The following is a 20,303-nucleotide window of genomic DNA, read 5'->3' as shown; positions in this document are numbered from 1 at the left end:
GCTGTATTGGGGTGACATTCAAAGGGAATGGCACTACAACCTGCTAGCATATGCAGCATGTGCTAAAAAACATTACCACAAGGCCTCACATCCCAAAAGCATGTTTCAGCCCTTAAAAGTAAATTTACTTTATTTTAGATTTGTGCAACATTTCTCAGCCATGATAAACATGAATAATATCTGTCGCACTGTGCAATTGCTTGTATCTGTTCAGTGATGGTTTAACCCATTTACTGTGTATATTAATTTAAATATGCATTCATTTGTGTCTTTTATATCTGCATGGAGTTCAGCTTTCATTTTTATCAACCCTGGTCTATAAATTTCCATTGACTTAAGAGAGTTGCAGCAATTTCCGGTTGTGCACTAGGACAGGGGAGAACTGCTCCATATATTAAAGCTCTAAGTAATAATAATAACATGCAGACACACTAAGAGAAAACATTTTAGTAATAACTCTCAATCCTGCACTATTAAAGACTAATTTCACCTAGCAATACAAAACATACTATATTTTTTAATCCTTTGTAAAAAAAAGAGTATCCAGCAATAAAAAGTAGTATAAAACCAGTCAAAAAAGAACTTGGATAAAAACAGAAATCTAACTAGCTAAAAATTAACTAAAGGGCAACCAGAATTTGTGTCAAGATAAAATGAGTAATGAGTATAGTTGGTGAATTAAACTTTGTGTTAGTTACAATTGAAGCTGAATTCCAGTAATGCTGAAAAGCATTTCTTTCAATACCCTTGGGTCATGTGAATTTTGAATTTACAGTACATTGCATGACCAAGGGGTTGAGGAAGATAGCTTCACTGCATAACATTTCTCAGTGCAGTGGCCCCATATTCTAGACACACTGGAGGCAATTTCTTGGGTGGCCCAACACAATATCTCAGCACTCCTAGGAAACACTGCTGTCAATCAAGACTTAGTAGTATTACTGGGCAAGTGTGCACCTCTTCAAGTCTGCCAACATAATGTACATGATAACAAAATCCTCCATAGTCCAAGACGACCAGGCATAGGCATTGGTGGTCAGAGGAACAGTAGAACGATTGGTGAACACCCAGTTCCAGGGGTAGATACAAAGAATGGTAGGCAAAATAGTTAACACCCTATGTTTCTCAAGCCCTTTGCCTGATTTTATCCAGCCCTTGGGGCACTATTTTATCCACTGAAACCAACAATGGAGCACAACATCCCCACCCCAGTGACTCTACACAATTGCTCCCAATGACACCAACAATAGGGCACAATTCCTCACACATGATATTAAAGATGGATGCATTGTTTTTTCCACACTGACTTCCATCCTTTTTCTACTCCCAATGGCCACAGTCTGCACCCCCCTAATGTCTGAAGGACAGTAAACTGGCCCCTTGTTTAGAAAGTTTGCTCTAGTGCCTTGAGTTCTGTGTAAAACAGCAGCAGTATTTGATAACATGAAGAATAGAATGGGCATTCCAATGGGTTGCTTTGGACAACAAAGAAGGTTCTTGTTTTAGGAACGGTCAGTCCTGAGTTACATTGTCATTACTTCCTAGTAGACTAGGCTAAACTAAGCAAATCATTGCCTCTTCCTATGTTCTGGTTGCAGGTGCACTTTAAATATGGTTCTAACTTTCACAAGTAATCTATGTGAATTTGGTACATCCCTGTTTCAGTGCTTATAGAAAACATATAAAAGTTTATGGCAAACACAAAAGTCACACATAATGACAAAAATAAGTAAGTTATGCTAAAATGATCTGTTTATCGAAAGGCAATAGTTCTGATATATACAGCAGTAGATAATTACTCAATTCAAAATGATATGCAGTGTTTTAGAATTGTTACAGTGTCACCCAACAGGTTGTAGAATCTATGTGTAGTTTTAGCGGCAGTTCATCTGCAACTGTGTGCCCAGCTGCATTCACATACTAGGACCATGATGAAGAGATATTTCCAAAATGAATCCAGCATTCACAGTGGAATGCCACAGCAGAAAGATAAAAAAAAAAGTGTCTGGAGGCGATTGAACACATTCACCCCATCACCAATTCATCTTGTATGGGCTGACATTTAGCTTATGTACTTGTATAATTTTCATAAAGCTCACAGTGCAGAGAACCATTTTTCACAGCCTATAAATTGACTGGTGCGACCAGTTTTGAGTAATTTGGTAGGCCAGATATTTCCGACGGGAAATCCGATCGTGTGTACGGGGCATTAGACATCCAAAATTACCATTCTCATTACTACAAGCAAGGCAATTTAGCCTCAAGCTCACATACTAATATTGATGTTTTGCAGTTATAAAGGATAACTGTTCAAATAACAATCCAACTTGAGGATTTTGCAATTAATAACGGACAAAAACTTAAACTAATCCTTCTTCTCTTGCAATGTACAGTAGACATCTTCAATATTCACACAGCAAGCATCGGGGTGAGTGCTATTGAAAATTAAGTGACCATGGCCTGGGTCATAGCGGACGACTGCCAGCCTAGGGCAGACCCAGCCCACTTGTCTTTAGCTTGTAGACATAGCCCAGTACTACCATAACCCAGCTGTGAGAAGTTGCAGATGAGTCTCAAAACTGCAAGCAGGCTGCACAGTGCAATTATAGAATGCCTGTACTAAATAGTTATTTATATATGGCCACCTGATGCTGATTTAATTGTTTTAAGCATTTGTGCAGTTATGTTTTAGGGTGATGTTGTCAGAGCTAGGAGTCCTCCCAGATAATGTAGGTTTTAATGGATCAGACTATTACACTTCCCTGAGATATTCAGCACCTGCAGCATGTTTTCAGGCAAATCATGTCCTCCTTCCTTCTCTTTCCATGAGTAGAAATCTAAGTCAGCAACACTTCTTGTACAGCTACACAACATATATTGCTGTGCTACAAAGCCTAATGGACGTCTATGTTCAGGGTCACACATTGGCCTTAGAAATTGGAGGATCTGACCAAAGTGATGAATTAAGTAATGATCACATGCCTTTGGGTATCTGTACACACCCCCAGATGTGACATGTTGTGGGGAAAATTTTCTTTGACAGGTTGGAAAATATTGACCAATTGCTAATGTTCATTCCAAAAAAGGCCAGTGCTGGAGATGTTAGCATGACCCTCCCATCTGAAATAAACATTAACGTTTGGGCAAATGCAAGCATCTGCATCTATGTCATAAGCTGTTTGAAAGAGACCTATGGCAGGCTGTATCACATTTTTGCATATCCTCATCCTTTGATATATAGGGTCATCTCTAAAGCTGATCTACAAAGTATGAACTTATACAGACACTTCTATAAACAGAATTATTATTACATGTATATGACTGAACTGAACATAAAATCACATAATATATATATATATATATATATATGTAGCCTTGAGCTACCCCTAAATTTGAGATAATTTACATATGCAAGCAGTTTCAGCGGCAAAGATTCTTATGCATAGGTCGAATTCCGAACCAATTTTCTTTAAAAAAATCAGAAATTTTGTGTGTTTTGTGATCCGATCGTGCCACCATCCATTTTGAAATTCGACCAACCAAGCCTTCAGTTTCACCTCATGTGGCTACAGAATTTTATTCTTTTCTGGTAATTTTATTTTCTTGCACTCATGAGCATTTCTTTTTCCATTATATTTCTCACATGATTCTCCCACCATTGATTTAAAAAATCATTTGCATTTAAAAAAAAAATCAAAAATGTCTGATCACTCAAACTCGATGGCCGCATGAAAATTGCTGTGGCCCACTAATGGTGCGAAATTCACACGAAAATTCTTAGATAAGGTTTTCAAAAGAAAATTCTTTCAGAATTCAACCCATGCATGGCCTTCATTAGTGTGACTATGACCACCAACATATGACTTCTGTTTTAGGTTGGGAAGGTGTCAATCCAATCCTTGCTACTCTTTACAATTCTATGCCATAGGTGTCTGCTTATGATCTAGACACAATGCTTGCTTAGCCTAAACTTAAAAAAATAATAATAGGAGGAGTCTGTTCGGGTAGATGACCTAGAGTTGGCCCTAGAAGGTTGCTGCACACCACTGCTATCCATTGTTATAAAATAAAGTCCACTATGAAAGTGTTAAACTCTTTCCTCCTATTTATAAAGTAATATTAGTGATTTACAAACCTCAGCTCATTAACTTCCACAAGAGAGCGAAGGGCTGGGTAAAGTCTAAGACCATATACATATATATATATATATATATATATATATATATATATATATATACAGTATATGTAAACAACCACGCTAACATGGACCTATTTTTTTGACAAGTGACAAGCATGATTAACATTATCTTAGACATTTGAGGGATTAGGGAATGTGCTTTAAAATATTTGTAAAATACACCATATCAGCAAGAGCTAAATCTTGTTAACAATACTAACACTATTATTTCTATTTCTTTGCATGTTCCTTTTTAGGCTCCTCTTTTTTAGGCCCCTCTTTTTTAGATTCCTCCTTATTAGGTTCTTCCTTAATAGGCTCTTCCTTTTTAGGCTCCTCAGTTTTAGGTTCCTCCTTTTTGGCTGATTTGTGGTACTTCTGGCCAATCCCGTAAGGGACATGGGCTGCAATAGTACCTAACTCGTGTGCACCTTCTATGTGAAACATTTGGTCATCAAAGAAAAGATGAGGTCGTATTTTGTCCAAGATGGGTCCTTTTGGGGCTCCTGCCAGGAAAAGGGCTTCATCTATCTCCAAGCCCCAGGCGCGTAAGGTCTTCAAGGCTCGGGCCCCAGAGCTGGCAGCACTCCTAGCTGTCACAAGGTAGGTCCTTATAGGGCATTTAAGCCTTGCATCTTTAGCATGAAACTTCCTTTGAAGCTTTCCTAGTGCCTCCAGGAAGCATTTCAGTGGACCCTATAAAATATAATAATATAATATGATAAAATACATAAGATAACAGATTATTGTTGTCTAGTAGCATAAAAATGTATTCCCCCTTCTGCATCAAAAAACTAAGCTAAGCTTCATTTCAACCTAAAATAGTTAGATAACCTAACCACAGTGTGAATGTGAATGTTTGTTATTTATCCACGTCATGTTATCGCTAGAAGTAGTAAATTAGATTAATCTGGACTCATTTTGTAATGTTCAGCATTGCAGATCAAGTCCAGTTGAATGTGACCAACTACCACAAGCTATAACCCCAGTGAAATTTGAGGATAACATTTAGGCTGGATTCAAACCAATTCTGTTATGTTGACACATGCTAATTGCACTTGACGTGCATTGACATCCTTTTTTTTAACACATTGGGGTTGATTTACTAAAACTGGAGAATTCAAAAACTGGTGTAGCTCTGCATGGAAATCAGCTTCCAGACTTTTGTCAAAGCTTAATTGAACAAGCTGAAGTTAGAAGCGGATTGACTATTATGCCCATCTGCATCACATTTTGCATTCTCCAGTCTTAGTAAGTCAACCCGATTGCATAGTGTTAATGCATTGATGTGCAGGTTTTTTGTTTATCACAGATGTTAAAGTGGTTGTAAACCCTTAGGCCCCGTACACACGTCCGAGAAACTCGACGGGCAAAACACATCGTTTTGCTTGTCGAGTTCCTTGTGAAGCCGCCGAGGATCTGGGCGAGCCAAGTTTCCTCATTGACTAACGAGGAAATAGAGAACATGTTCTCTATTTGGCCCGACGAGATCCTCGTCGGTTTCCTTGGCCGAAAGTGTACAGACGACCGGGTTTCTTGGCAGAATACGGCTCCGATCGAGTTTCTGGCTGAATTCTGCTGAGAAACTCGGTCGTGTGTACGGGGCCATACAGACCACTTTATGCTACAGGTAAGCCTATAATAAGGCTTACCTGTAGCTACGAAGAATATCTCCTAAACCTGTGCGGTTTAGGAGATATCCCCTGTCCCCTGCATGTGCACTGGGGAAAACTGAAGCAATGGCACATATGTGCCGTTGCTTCAATGACCGTGCAATTACTGGCGGCTCCGGAGATGTGATTAGCCAGAGCCGCGATACCTGGAGGTAACCCCTGGGAGAGATGTCGCCACCGGAGGGGGGGGGGCGAGGACCGCTGCGGGGGCTTCGATGTAAGGTAAGTAATTCATAATGAGCTAGTATGCTATGCATACTAGCTATTTATGCCTTTGTATTGCGTTTTTTTTTTTCCTTTCCAAGGGTTAACAACCACTTTAAATGCATTTTTGTTTTCTTCAATGTGCTGCATTTTATTTTTCACCCATCACAAACACAGCACAGAGAATGGAGCCTATTGAAAATGGATTTTGGCTTGTTTTTGTCTTGTGCCTGTGTTGAGCCTATGTTATACAATGCAGCCCAATGCACTTGGGTCCCTAGTGTACTGTAACAATACATAGGCAACCACATGCAGAGCAGTTCACCTACAGTACAGGAAACACGCATGGAACATGCCTTTCCTGAACCAGCCTTTTTATGTTTGGAGATACGGGGCCGGATTCAGAAAGAAGATACTACGGCGTATCCCCTGATACGCCGTCGTATCTCTGAGTCAGGCCGTCATATCTATGCGCCTGATTCATAGAATCAGGTTACGCATAGATATGCTTAAGATCCGACAGGTGTAAGTGACTTACACCGTCAGATCTTAGGCTGCAATTCCAGGTGGCACTTCCATATCTTTTACGCATTGAATATGCAAATGAGCATTTACGCCGATTCAGAAACGAACAACCGCCCGGCGCTTTTTTTTACGTCGTTTGCGTTCGGCTTTTTCCGGCGGAAAGTTACCCCTGCTATAGGAGGGGTAAGTGCGGCGTATCCTATGTTAAGTATGGCCGTCGTTCCCGCGCCGAGTTTTGAATTTTTTACGTTGTTTGCGTAAGTCGTTCGTGAATACGGCCGGATGTAATTTACGTTAACGTCGAAACCAATGACGTCCTGGCGACGTCATTTGGAGCAATGCACGTTGGGAAAATTTGCGGACGGCGCACGGGGACGCGCTTCATTTAAATTTTAGACGTCCCCTAGCCGCGGAATTTGAATTCCGCCGGGGGATTTACGATACGCCGCCGCAACTTTAGAGGCAAGTGCTTTCTGAATAAAGCACTTGCCTCAAAAACTTGCGGCGGCGTAACGTAAATCAGATAGGTTACGCGGATCTAAAGATCCGCTGACCTATCTGAATCTGGCCCACAGAGTGCAGGAGTCACAAGTCTATTCAACTGAAACAGGTTCACAGAAACACATGCCTAGTTTGAAGGCTAAGTCCACCTTTTACAAAAAAAATTATAAATGTACCCATATTTGCAGAAAATAATTGCTAATGAGCTTGCACAGCATTGTTACTGAAGTCAGTGGATCATGGGTGCAATTCATAGGCTCCTGCAGACTATTCTTCCAGCTCTATGCTCGCACCGAGAACACTGGGAGAAGTGTCAGTGGACTACAAGTAAAGAAATCACTACAATTGTATTCCTTTGAGAGCTTTTGCTGTGACAGATTGGACTTGTGATTTATTTGTTCACAGATTTCTCTGAATGAATGACAGGGCTGTGCAGGCAAAGCTATGCACACTGTTGCGGATTTAAAATCTGACAGCTGCTGCAGAGAGGGTAGTTTTGGCAGTTAGTGGGAGGAGGGGTCCACTTGGGACCATTGTTGATGTTGCACCATATACAGGACCTTGAAAAAGGATTCATACCCCTTGAAATTTTACACATTTTGTCATGTTACAGCCAAATTTATTTTATTGGGATTTTATGTGATAGACCAACACAAAGTGACACATAATTGTGAAGTGGAATGAATATGGTAAATTTATGAAAAGTGCGGCGTGCATTTGTATTCAGCTTACAATATTTTATAGAACTGCCTTTCGCTGCAATTACAGCTTTGCAACATCTAGAGATTGACATTTTTGCCCATTCTTCTTTGCAAAATTGATCAAGCCCTGTCAGATTGGATGGAGAGCGTCTGTGAACAACAATTTTGAAGTCTTGCCACAGCTTCTCAATTGGATTTAGGTCTGGACTTTGACTGGGCCATTCTAACACATATGCTTTGATCTAAACCATTCCATTGTAGCTCTGGCTGTATGTTTGGGGTTGATGTTCTACTGGAAGGTGAACCTCTGCCCCAGTCTCAAGTCTTTTGCAGACTCTAACAGGTTTTCTTCTAAGATTGCCCAGTATTTGGTTCCATCTATCTTTTCATCAACTCTGACCAGCTTCCCTGTCCCTGCTGCAGAAATGGTGTGTTCAGCATGATGGGCAGTGTTAGATTTCCGCCACACATAGCGTTTTGCTTTTAGGCCAAAAAGTGCAATTTTTGTCTCATCTGACCAGAGCACCTTCTTCCACATTTTTGCTCTGTCTCCCACATGGCTTCTTGCAAACTGCAAACCAAACTTCTTATGGCTTTCTTTCAACAATAGCTTTCGCCTTGCCACTCTCCTATAAAGGCCCGATTTGTAGAGTCAAAAAATTGGCAGATGAAAAAGATCAGTAATAAAGATAAGATAGAAAACAACCTTAGATAAGGTCGTGAAAAAAAGGGGTTACTGTAGGCCACACTGTAGTGATCCTGATCCTAAAAAATGGCAAACTCAAGAATATGGTATCAAAAAGTTTATTCTAAAGATTAAATAATCAAGTAAGGATCAATTCAGATATCACAACACTATTTAAAAAAGTACATGGTATTGATTGAATAGTATCTGACCATGAGCACACATAACGTACAAGACATACAATAGACAACATAAACACACGACGCTGTTTTTTTGGCAATCATTAATACCTGTTGCAGCCTTATTTCCCAACCTTCCTCACCCTCTCACGTTTTCCCCCCCTCCCTTTACTCCAGGGCTCAGTCACTGGTGAGTGCACCCTTAGGGCCATAGCTCGGATGTCAGGTGTTAATTATCTTCCTGACCACCGCTATTTTAAATAACCTGCATACCATACCACCCGAATTACAGTGCCGACAACCAATGACTGACCCCTGTATAGTCCGGACAGCGTCGTGTGTTTATGTTGTCTATTGTATGTCTTTTACGTTATGTGTGCTCATGGTCAGATACTATTCAATCAATACCATGTACTTTTTTAAATAGTGTTGTGATATCTGAATTGATCCTTACTTGATTATTTAATCTTTAGAATAAACTTTTTGATACCATATTCTTGAGTTTGCCATTTTTAGGATCAGGATCACTACAGTGTGGCCTACAGTAACCCCTTTTTTTCACGACCTTATCTAAGGTTGTTTTCTATCTTATCTTTATTACTGATCTTTTTCATCTGCCAATTTTTTGATATATGCTAATGGTTACGGCCCCACTCCCATCATTGATGAGGGATCCTACATATGCTCATTACCTATTGGACTAGACTTGCGCTCTTTCCTATTCCCTTTTCCCCAAAAAATTTCTATATAACGATTTGTAGAGTGCAGGACTCAGGCCCCATACACACGATAGAATCCATCCGCAGATAAATCCCAGCAAATGGGTTTCTGCGGATAGATCCTATGGTGTGTACACGCCATCGGATCCGTTTCCGCGGAGAAATCTCCTCTGGGATGGATTCCAGCAGATCGGATATTTGCTGACATGCACAACAAATCCATCTGCTGGAATCCATTCCAACGGATGGATCCGCTCGTCTGTACAGACTTACCGGATCCATTCGTCCAAAGGGATTCCCCGCACGCGTCGTAATGATTTGACGCATGCGTGGAATTCCTTATATGACAGCGTCGCGCCCGTCGCCGCGTCATAATAGCGGCGACGGCGTGTACACGCCATCGCATAGAAATCTTCTGAAATCCTCGAGAGGATTTATCCGCGGATACGGTCCGCTGGACCGTATCTGCGGATAAATCCTCTTGTGTGTATGGGGCCTAATAGTTGTCCTGCGGACAGATTCTCCCACTTGAGCTGTGGATATCTGCAGCTCCTCCAGAGTTACCATGGGCCTCTTGGCTGCTTCTCTGATTAATGCTCTCCTCGCCAAGCCTGTCATTTTAAATGGACGGTCATGTCTTGGTGGGTTTGCAGTTGTGCCATACTCATTCCATTTTCAGATGATGGCTTGAACAGTGCTCTGTGAGATTTTCAAAGCTTGGGATATTTTTTTATACCCTAACCCTGCTTTAAACTTCTCCACAACTTTATCCCTGACCTGTCTGGTGTGTTCCTTTGCCTTCATGATGCTGTTTGTTCACTAAGGGCCCTTTCACATGTACGGATCCCGTGAAGTTCCGTACCTTTCTCATCTGCTTGCTCAGCGGGTATCGCTCCATTGATCCCCGCTCTCCTCTATTGGGGGATGGGATGAATACGGACCATCTGTTCGTGTTCATCCGATCCGCATACGGATGGAAAAATAGGATTTTCCTCCATCTGCAGAATCGGAGCATAGCGGACACTGATAAGATTGGGTGTCAGCAGATGTTCATCCGCTGTCACCCGCTATCCCATAGCGATACATGTATGTCCGTATTTCATCCGAAAATAGATGGATGAAATACTACGGACATACGGTCCCTTGATGTGAAAGGGCCCTAAGGGCTTCACAGAACAACTGTATTTATACTGAGATTAAATTACACACTATTTATAAATTAGGTGACTTCTGAAGGCAATTGGTTCCACTAGATTTTAGTTAGGGGTCTCAAAGTAAAGGGGGCTGAATACAATTGCACACCACAATTTTCATATATTTGTCAAAATTAAGGAAAACCATTTATCATTTTCCTTCGACTTCACAATTATGTGCCACTTTGTGTTGGTCTACCAAATCAAATCCCAATAAAATACATTTACGTTTTTGGTTGCAACATGACAAAATTTGGAAAATATCAAAGGGTATGAATACTTTTTCAAAGCACTGTATATGAATGTAACATGGTTTTAAAGGTACAGTAAGCCTTTAACAACCCTCGTACCCCTCTCAAAAGACATGAACCCCATCCAATCCCACTTAGAGCTTCCTTTGAAGACGTAGGAGGTCTGTGCAATCTCAAACCAGTGGTTTGCATATTGATGCTTTATCTGTAATTTTCCATTTCAGGGACAATGCAGATGGTTTTCAATTCAGATGGTCAATTAACTATTAAGAGGCAAGAAAGAACAGCAGCCTACAATACGGCACAACCGATCAGCAAGGATCTTTCACTGGATGGATTTGCTGCAATCTGAGTGTCACCTATGGATTACTTCACCCCACCATTGCTCTTTGAAGGACCCTATTAAATTGGAAGTAAACCCATTGATTTAATATTTTCAAAAAACTGTTTAATTTCTGGCAAAATAGGAAACAGCTTCTTATGGTGGCAAACCAGGAAGAGGAGGAGCCAGGAGCATTAACGGGGGACCCCATAAGAGGAGGATCAGGGGCCGTTCTGTGCAATTCTATTGCACAGACCATGTGAGTATGACAGATTTGTTTTTTGTCTTTAACTATTCTTTACAATCACTTTAAATCTGATCTCTTAGCTAGGAAAACCTAAATTACTTTAAAATGTAATTATATTTTCACTGTGCCACTGTACACAACATTTCATTTCCATACCTGGGCCAATGGATTGTTCTCAAATAGTTTTTCATGTTCAAAAAATGAATCCAAACCCCTTTCTTTTACTATCTGTTCAGACTCGTCAGAGAACAGGACTGCGTCTCCATCAAATGCTACTCGCATTTCCTTCTCCGGCAGGACAATGTCTCGCTTTGGTGTGAACATGGTGGCAGCTGCAATACCTGCAAAAACAGAAAAGATCCCTTACAAGTTGTACAGCAGGGGATACCTAATACAGAAGGTTAAATAACAATATAAAAATAGTGATAAAATAAATTATATGCACTAACTTTTAATAAGCGCTCAGGGGATACTTTTTATAATTTAACCTTTTCAGCTCCGGAAGGTTTACCCCCCTTCATGTGTTTTCTTTATCGTACACTACGGGACACAGAGCCTTAAATCATTACATAATGGGTTGTATGGTCACCAGAGGTGATTGGACACTGGCACAACCAATCAAAGACAGTTCCCCTCCATATAACCCCTCCCATCAGGGAAGTACCTTCGTTTTTTCACCAGTGTCTAAGGTGTTGGAAGCAAGGAAAATGTGCTGAAGAAAGCTCTGCCTAAGAAGCTATATGAGGGTAGAGAGCTACACAGTGGTTCCATCTAAGACGCTTAATTATATTACGCCAAAACTTGATGGTATTCAGACCTCATGGAAGAGGTGTCACCTGTAATGTCTCTCCCCGGAGGACTGGGCTCTGGGGTCCAGCACTTTCGCTCTATACGCTAAAAGTCCTGGTAAGAGTCTTTTACAAGGCCCAGGGAAGAGGTCTCCTTTAAGTAGGAACCCATACCCCTGAAGGTTGGCACGCAGACCCCACCGAGATGGGCACGTAAGATCACCATGTGGTTGGCTGAGCACTCCCAAAGGATAAGACACCCACTCTGGCATGAAACTGTGTGTTATTAGTTGCATACTTATATGTAGATTGCTAAACTAGCACAGTCGTATATGCATTTGTTGGTACCTTGGCTTTGCTTAGCATTATGTCTTCCCAAAGAAGAGGCTCTGGGAGAAGCAAAAAAGCATCGCCGCCAGAGACAGGAGGCTCTAGCCGCGCCTGCTCAGTAACCTCAGCGGTTTCTTCTGTAAACAAAAGCCTAACTTGTTGGACAATGCCCAGGTATTGAAAGATCCTTCTGAAAAAAGATTGCAATCTTTACTAAAATCATCCTTTCTCCTGGCAGGCGCAGTAACCCAACCTGCTGTAGCAGTGGTGGGTATGTGTCAGGTCTTAAAGGACCAGGTGAAACAGGGGATGAAAGATCTGCCTGCTGAACAGGTCAAATTTTGCTGAGAATATGCCTAGGGCCTTATGTTTTACAGTGGATGCCATTAGAGATGCTATCCAACAGGCATGCCGCCTCACGCTGCAGCTGGTGCTTATGTGCAGAATTCTTTGGCTAAAGCATTGGTCAGCAGAAGCTCTATGCAAAAAGCTTTCGGCCAGCATCCCCTTCCATGGCGAACACCTCTTTGGGGAAGATTTGGAGAAATATATCCAAAAGATATCGAGCGGTAAAACTACCCTTTTACCACAGAAAAAGAAAAACAAGCGTCCTTGTTTTTAACCGTTCTCTCTCCCCGACTCCTGGTAGATCTAGCTCCAGCCAGTGGCGATGGCATTTTCAGCCAGCCACAAAATCCAAGGAAGACCAAGCCCAGAAAAACAAGAAGCAGTGTGGTTCAAAGGCTAGCAAACAAAACCCCAATACCTCTTAATGAAGGGGCGCCACCGCTCAGCTGAGTGGGGGGACGACTTTGTCAGCTTTCAGCGGCATGGCAGACAGAAATCAAGGACAGGTGGGTAGTATCCACAGTATCCCTAGGATACACCTGGAATTTCGAGAAATCCCAGCTTCTCAATTCCGAAGCTCAAGGCTCTCCAAAGATCCACTAAAAAGAGTGTCCTTCTTCAAAGGATTGGATCACTTGCTGTCCCAAGGGGTGATCACAGAAGTACCCCTAAAGGAGCAAGGTTCAGGTTTTTATTCAAACCTCTTTGTAATTCCAAAACCAATTGGGGATGTCAGACCCATCCTGGATCTAAGATCTCTAAATCAGTTTCTGAACATTTGCCATTTCCGAATGGAAGCTATTCGATCAGTGGTCGCCTCCCTACAAGGCAGAGAATTCATGGCGTCGATAGACATCAAGGACACATATTTACATGTGCCTATCCATCCTGCGCACCAAAGATTTTTAAGGTTCGCGGTAGAACATCGCCACTTCCAGTTTGTGGCTCTGTCATGTGGGGTGACTACCGCCCCCCGGGTATTTACAAAGGTACTAGCCCCTCTGTTGGCAAATCTGAGGGTACAGGGCATAGCAGTAATGGCCTATCTAGACAATCTACTTTTGGGCATGATCTTAGACACAGCCCAAGGCAGGGTATTCCTGCCAGAACCAAAGATCAAGTCGCTAAAGGACCTGATCCACAAGGTCAAGGCAAAGAAAAAGCCATCAATTCGCCTTTGCATGAGGCTACTAGGGAAGATGGTAGCCTCTTCGAGGCTATCTCTTATGCCCAGTTTCACTCAAGACTACTTCAAGACAGTATCTTTGTTGCCTGGAGCAGGAAGATCCAAGCACTGGATCTACCCATGCGCCTGTCGCCACAAGTGCGCCAAAGCTTCAGTTGGTGGATAAAAACCAACTTGCGGAAAGGAAAATCCTTTCTCCCAGTCACCTGGAAGGTGGTGTCTACGGATGCCAGTCTAAGGGGCTGGGGAGCGGTGTTAGAAGAGGCTTCAGCCCAGGGAACCTGGGCCAAGACCACAAGGAACCTGCCCATCAATATACTGGAGATGCGGGCAGTATACTTAGCCCTCAGAACCTGGACACACAGGTTACAGGGCCACCCAGTGCGGATTCAATCCCACAATACTACTGCAGTAGCTTACATCAATCACCAGGGAGGCACCAACAGTCAGGGTGCCCAGAAAGAGGTGAATCGGATTTTGGCATGGGCAGAAGAACATGTTCCTTGTCTCTCTGCAATCTTCATTCCAGGGGTAGAAAACTGGCAAGCAGACTATCTGAGTCGCCAGCAACTACTACCAGGAAAGTGGTCACTTCACCTCAATATCTTTCAGGCCGTATGCCAGAGATGGGGGACCCCGGATGTAGACCTGCTGGCCTTCAGGTTCAACAGGAAGTTGGACAACTTTGTGTCCAGGACGAGAGATCCCCTAGCCTACGGATCGGATGCTCTAATAATTCCGTGGAATCAGTTTTCACTGATCTATGCGTTTCCGCCAATCGTTCTCTTACAAGGGTTACTTTGCAGGATCTAGAAGGAAAGAATTCCTGTAATCCTAGTGGCCCCAAATTGGCCCAGAAGATCCTGGTACTCCAAAATCATACAGATGGTGGTAGGAAAACCTTGGAAGCTTCCGCTTTGTCACGACCTGCTGTCGCAAGGTTCAGTGTTCCATCCTTCCTTACAAGAGCTAAATTTGACAGCTTGGCTGCTGAGACCTGCATTCTGAAGAAACAAGGGATCTCAGGTCCAGTGCTTTCTACACTTATTAATGCCAGAAAGCCAGCTTCCAGGCTTATTTACTATAGAGTCTGGAAAACATATGTTTCATGGTGTGAATCTAACAAATGGAATCCTCAAAGATATGACATAAGTAGGATTCTTGCCTTTTGCCAGCTAGGAGTGGATATGAAGATAGCCCTTAATACCATTAAGGGTCAAATATCGGCTCTATCCGTCTTTTTTCAAAGACCGCTGGCATCTCATTCCCTAGTTCAGGCTTTCATTCAGGGGGTACTGCGGATCAATCCACCAGTCAAATCTCCCTATGCCCATGGGATCTGAATTTAGTATTGTAAGTGTTGCAGAAGCAACCTTTTGAACCTATTCGCCATATTCCGCTGATTCTTTTAAGCAGGAAATTGGCCTTTTTGATTGCTATTTCTTCGGCTAGAAGAGTATCTGAATTAGCAGAGTTTTCATGTAAAAAGCCTTATTTAATTTGTCACAAGGACAAGATTGTTCTACGACCCCATCCGACCTTTTTACCAAAGGTGGTGTCGACATTTCATTTGAATCAAGATACTATTTTGCCTTCCTTTTTTCCAAATCCGCAGACAGTGGGGGAAAAGTTATTGCACTCTAGATGTAGTGAGAGCAGTAAAGGCGTATCTGCAGTCAACCGCTCAGATACGTAAAACTGATGTTTTGTTTATTTTGCCAGATGGTCCCAAGAAGGCACAAGTGGCATCAAAATCCACCATTGCGCGGTAGATTCGACAAGTAATTATTCAAGCTTATGGTTTAAGGAACAAGATTCCTCCTTCTTCTGTTAAGGCGCACTCGACCAGAGCTATGAGTGCTTCATGGGCAGTGCATCACCAGGCTTCGACAGTTCAGACCTGCAAAGCTGCAACTTGGTCTTCAGTCCATACATTCACCAAATTCTATCAAATAGATGTAAGAAGACATGAGGATTCTGCCTTTGGGCGCAGTGTACTGCAGGCAGAAGTCTAGGCTTCTTGTCCGTTTACGGCCGGCTCAGATCTGGGTCTCCCCCCCCTTCATATTGAGCATTGCTCTGGGACATCCCATTATGTAATGATTTAAAGCTCTGTGTCCCGTGGTGTACGATAAAGAAAAGAGGATTTTTATAACAGCTTACCTGTAAAATCCTTTTCTTGGGGTACACCACGGGACACAGAGGTCACCCCCTACTTATGGGAACCTTATTGCTTGCTAAAAAAAACTAAGGTACTTCCCTGATGGGAGGGGTTATATGGAGGAGAACTGTCTTTGGTTGGTTGTGCCAGTTTCCAATCACCTCTGGTGACCATACAACCCATCATGCAATGATTTAAGGCTTTGTGTCCCATGGTGTACTCCAAGAAAAGGATTTTACAGGTAAGCTGTTATAAAATCCTATTTTTTTGTGATACGGCACTGCATTACTTTAACTGACAATTGCATGGTCATGCAAAGCAGTACACAAATAAAACTGATGTCCTTTTTTCCAAGAAATAGAGCTTTCTTTGGGTGGTATTTGATCACCTTTGCGGTTTATTTTCATGCGCTATAACAAAAAAAGACAAACAATTAAAAAAAATATATATATATATATATATTTTTTAGTTTCTGCTTCAAAACATATCCAATAAAAAAAAACACATTTCTTCTTCTTTAATTTAGGCCAGTGTATATTCTACTACATATTTTCGGTACAAAAGTGTATATTGATTGGTTTGCACAAAAGTTATAGCATCTACAAACTACTGTATGGGATATTTTTATGGACGTTTTACTTATCTATTTTTTTTTACTAGTAATGGCAGCAATCAGTGACTTATAGTGGGATTGCGGCGGACAAATCGGACACTAAGTGACACTTTTGACACTTTTTTGGGGACCAGTGACACTAATACAGTGACACGCTGGCTTCTCGGCACATCCATTGGTTGATTGAAAGCAGTGCAGCCATTGGCTTGCGCTGCTGTCAATCACATCCAATGATGCAGCGTCCCGGGGGCAGGACCGAGTGATACATTGAGCGTCTATAGCCGCGGGCTGTATCACGGGAGCGTGCCCGCAAGAACCAACAACCTTCATGCGAGCGAGCGAGCATGGTGGTTAGTTCAAGGCATGGAGGAGCCGAAACAGCTGCCGAGGGACCCTAGAAGACCAGGTTCAGGGCCACTCTGTGCAAAACGAGCTGCACAGTGGAGGTAAGTATGACATGTTTGTTATTTAAAAAAAAAATAGTTTTTACCTTTATAACGCCTTTAATGTGTTTCCTTGGAGTGCTTTCTAACTGTGTGGGGGGTTCTTGTGCTATAAGACAGCGATCAGCAGAAACACAACAAGATCTCTGTCTTCTCCTGTCACAGAACAGCAATCAGCCTTGTTTACTTGCCTCAGGAACTATCGGCAGGACCTCAGGTCTGCTGGACCCACTGATTAGCTCCCACTGTGTCCAATCACAGTGGGAGCTGGTCGCCAGCAGCACACGCGCACCCCAGACCCAGGAAACATAATCAGGTACAGAGCCATTGATTTTGTGCTGAAGGGCTGCCCTACCGCAGTATATATGCATGGGGAGGTCCAGAAGCGGTTGAAGGATAGCTGTTAGTACCTTTAAAGCGGAGGTTCACCCTAAAAAACATGTATATACCATTCCATCCAGCATACTGCCGACATGTACAGTATGCTGTTTTTTTTTTCTTTTTTCGCTGTACATACCGTTGTCTATTTTCCCCCCCGGCTTCCGGGTAGTGGCTCCCGCGTCAAAGTGATTGACGTGATGACAAAAGCTTTCCCACGGCGCATAATGCGCGTCACCAGTTTCCGGAAGAAGCTGAACTGTGAGTCGGCTCTATACGACGCCTGCGCACCGACGTTCGGCTTCTTTCGGAAACTTGTGACACGCATTATGCGCCGGGGAGAAGCTTTTGTCATCACGTCAATCACTTAGTCTCTGAATAGGAATGCCCACTCCCGCGGGAGGCACTACCCGGAAGCCGGGGGGGGGGGAATAGCTAAGGGTATGTACAGCGAAAAAAAAAAAAAACAGCATACTGTACATGTCGGCAGTATGCTAGATGGAATGGTGGTATATACATGTTTTAGGGTGAACCTCCACTTTAAGTCAGCAGGCTAAATGTCTTGTCTCATATCAGACCACATCTGCTGTTTTTTTTTTATTTACCAACGTGGAAAATGCCTTTAAAGTATAATAGAAGGCAAGACTTTTTTTGGATAGAGTGGAAAAGAAATAGAGCACCTGTTGGGGTTTTATAGCTGTCTGTGCCCCCCTTAAGTTACATAGTTACATAGTAGGTGTGGTTGAAAAAAGACACAAGTCCATCAAGTCCAACCCATGAAGTTGATCCAGCGAGGAAGTAAAAAATAAATACAAATTTGAGTGGCTGCCAGAACAGGAAAAAAATGGTAAAACTTCCAATGGGGACACTATTTATGGTGACTACCAGAGATTTCGCTCCCTTTCTGTTACAACTATGTGACAGGGCTTAAACGGAAATCTCCTCAATCAGACACAGATGGCAAAAAAGCCTGAAAGGGGTTAGGACCCTCCCTTACTCTGTCCAAAAATCTAATTAAATCTGTGATATACCCTGATCCCCTTGCACTAATTGCATACACAGTAAATGTATTAAAAAAACAAGTCAGTTAGATGTTCTTTTCTACATATGAGGCAGGGGTTATCCTGGAGTAATAGGAAGATGATATACTATGCACAGAGGTGTGTTCATTCACGTCAGTGTTTAGGAGTGTCTGTGTATTTATCATGGCTATAAATACCTGGGTGTGTCCTGCCACAAATATAGATTGCATATTTTTACAGTCTGAGAAATGCAAGTAATATATTGCTGATACTTAATTGTATTATGTGATTGGCCTTTAGATGTCATTGATCTGGCAACCAGAAAACAAGTCCCTAATAGAACAAGTGGTTCCAACCCTGTCACTGAGCATTTCTGGGACCCAATCCTGCTCCTGATTGGGTGGCCCAGTAGGATATCTTGACAAGGAATGGCCCACTATAGAAGAACCTAAGGGGCAATAACGAGCCATTCCTATTTTGGAAGCACTTCATGTTGCACACAGAGGTTTTCGTAACTTGTTGGAGGGAGCCACTCTTGAGTTTCTCAATGAAAAGAGGAAAGGGTTACTCTGGCACACAGTAACCCCTCTTTTTACTGGCACACATACACACTAAGCTTACAGCAGCCAGACAGGCCAAGCCAATTTTCATACTTTGTGAAGCAGGAGACAGGTGAAGGGTCATAGCTGATATAAGAAACTTTTATCATGCCACCCTCAGAAGGAACCAGAGACAAGTATTTCACCAGAGACGGGTATTTCCCCTTTATTTAAGCCAGGAGTCTCCCAGTAACCTAGGTTTTCTTCCTGTATCCATCTCTGACAATGTGGGTCCCAGACTTTAAACTGCCCACTGCATGCAATGGGCCAGATACAGAAAGAAGTTACGCTGGCGTATCTATTGATACGCCGCGTAACTTCTAGGATGCTCCGGCGTATCTTTTTTTTGTATTCAGAGAACAAGATACGCCGGAATTTTGCTAAGATCCGACTGGCGTAAGTCGTACCTTAGTTGCATATTTATGCTGGCCCCAAGGTGTCGCTTCCATCGATTTACGCAAAGGAAATATGTAAATTAGGTAGATACGTCGATTCAGAAACGTACGTCCGCCCGGTGCATTTTTTTACATAGTTTACGTTAGGCTTTTTCCGGTGTAAAGTTACCCCTGCTATATGAGGCGTATCCTATGTTAGGTATGGACGTCAGGCCAGCGTCAAATTGTCCGTCGATTACATCGTTTGCGTAAGTCGTTCGCGAATAGGGCTGTGCGTAATTTACGTTCACGTCTAAAGCATTGGCTTTTTGCGGGTTAATTTGGAGCATGCGCACTGGGTTACGTTCACAGACGGCGCATTCGCCGTTAGACAAAAACGTCAAATACGTGGGGTCAGCCTTCATTACCATACAACACGCCCACTACATGGATCATTTGATTTCCGCGGGCTTACGCCCGACCACATACGCTACGCCGCCTTAACTTAGGGCGCAGGTTCTTTCTGAATACAAAACCTGCCTCACTAAGTTACGGCGGCGTAGCGTATCGGAGATACGCTACGCCCGCACAAATTTACGCCGGGCTATTTCAATCTGGCCCAATGTGTTTCCAACCAGCAAGACCTCCTGCTGTCCACAAAACAACCTAAAACTCACCCTTAGC

General features: G+C 42.6%; 1 protein-coding gene across 1 annotated transcript in view; it reads right to left on the bottom strand.

Annotated features, from left to right (window-relative positions):
* Positions 1-432: 432 nt before the first annotated feature.
* Positions 433-20,303, bottom strand: part of LOC120936309 (cytosolic 5'-nucleotidase 1A-like) — a 64,649-nt gene continuing 44,778 nt past the window's right edge. The window contains exons 5-6 of the mRNA XM_040348553.1: positions 11,534-11,718; positions 433-4,873 (exon numbers count right to left, since the gene is read on the bottom strand). Coding sequence (XP_040204487.1) covers positions 4,409-4,873; positions 11,534-11,718 — 650 coding nt within the window. The 3' untranslated portion in view covers positions 433-4,408. The remainder of the gene's footprint in view (positions 4,874-11,533; positions 11,719-20,303) is intronic.

Source organism: Rana temporaria, chromosome 4 (genome assembly GCF_905171775.1).
Source record: "Rana temporaria chromosome 4, aRanTem1.1, whole genome shotgun sequence".
In the NCBI taxonomy this organism is placed as follows: domain Eukaryota; kingdom Metazoa; phylum Chordata; class Amphibia; order Anura; family Ranidae; genus Rana; species Rana temporaria.
The sequence above is the reverse complement of the archived record's forward strand: the minus strand, read 5'-3'. Positions and strand labels throughout refer to the sequence as shown.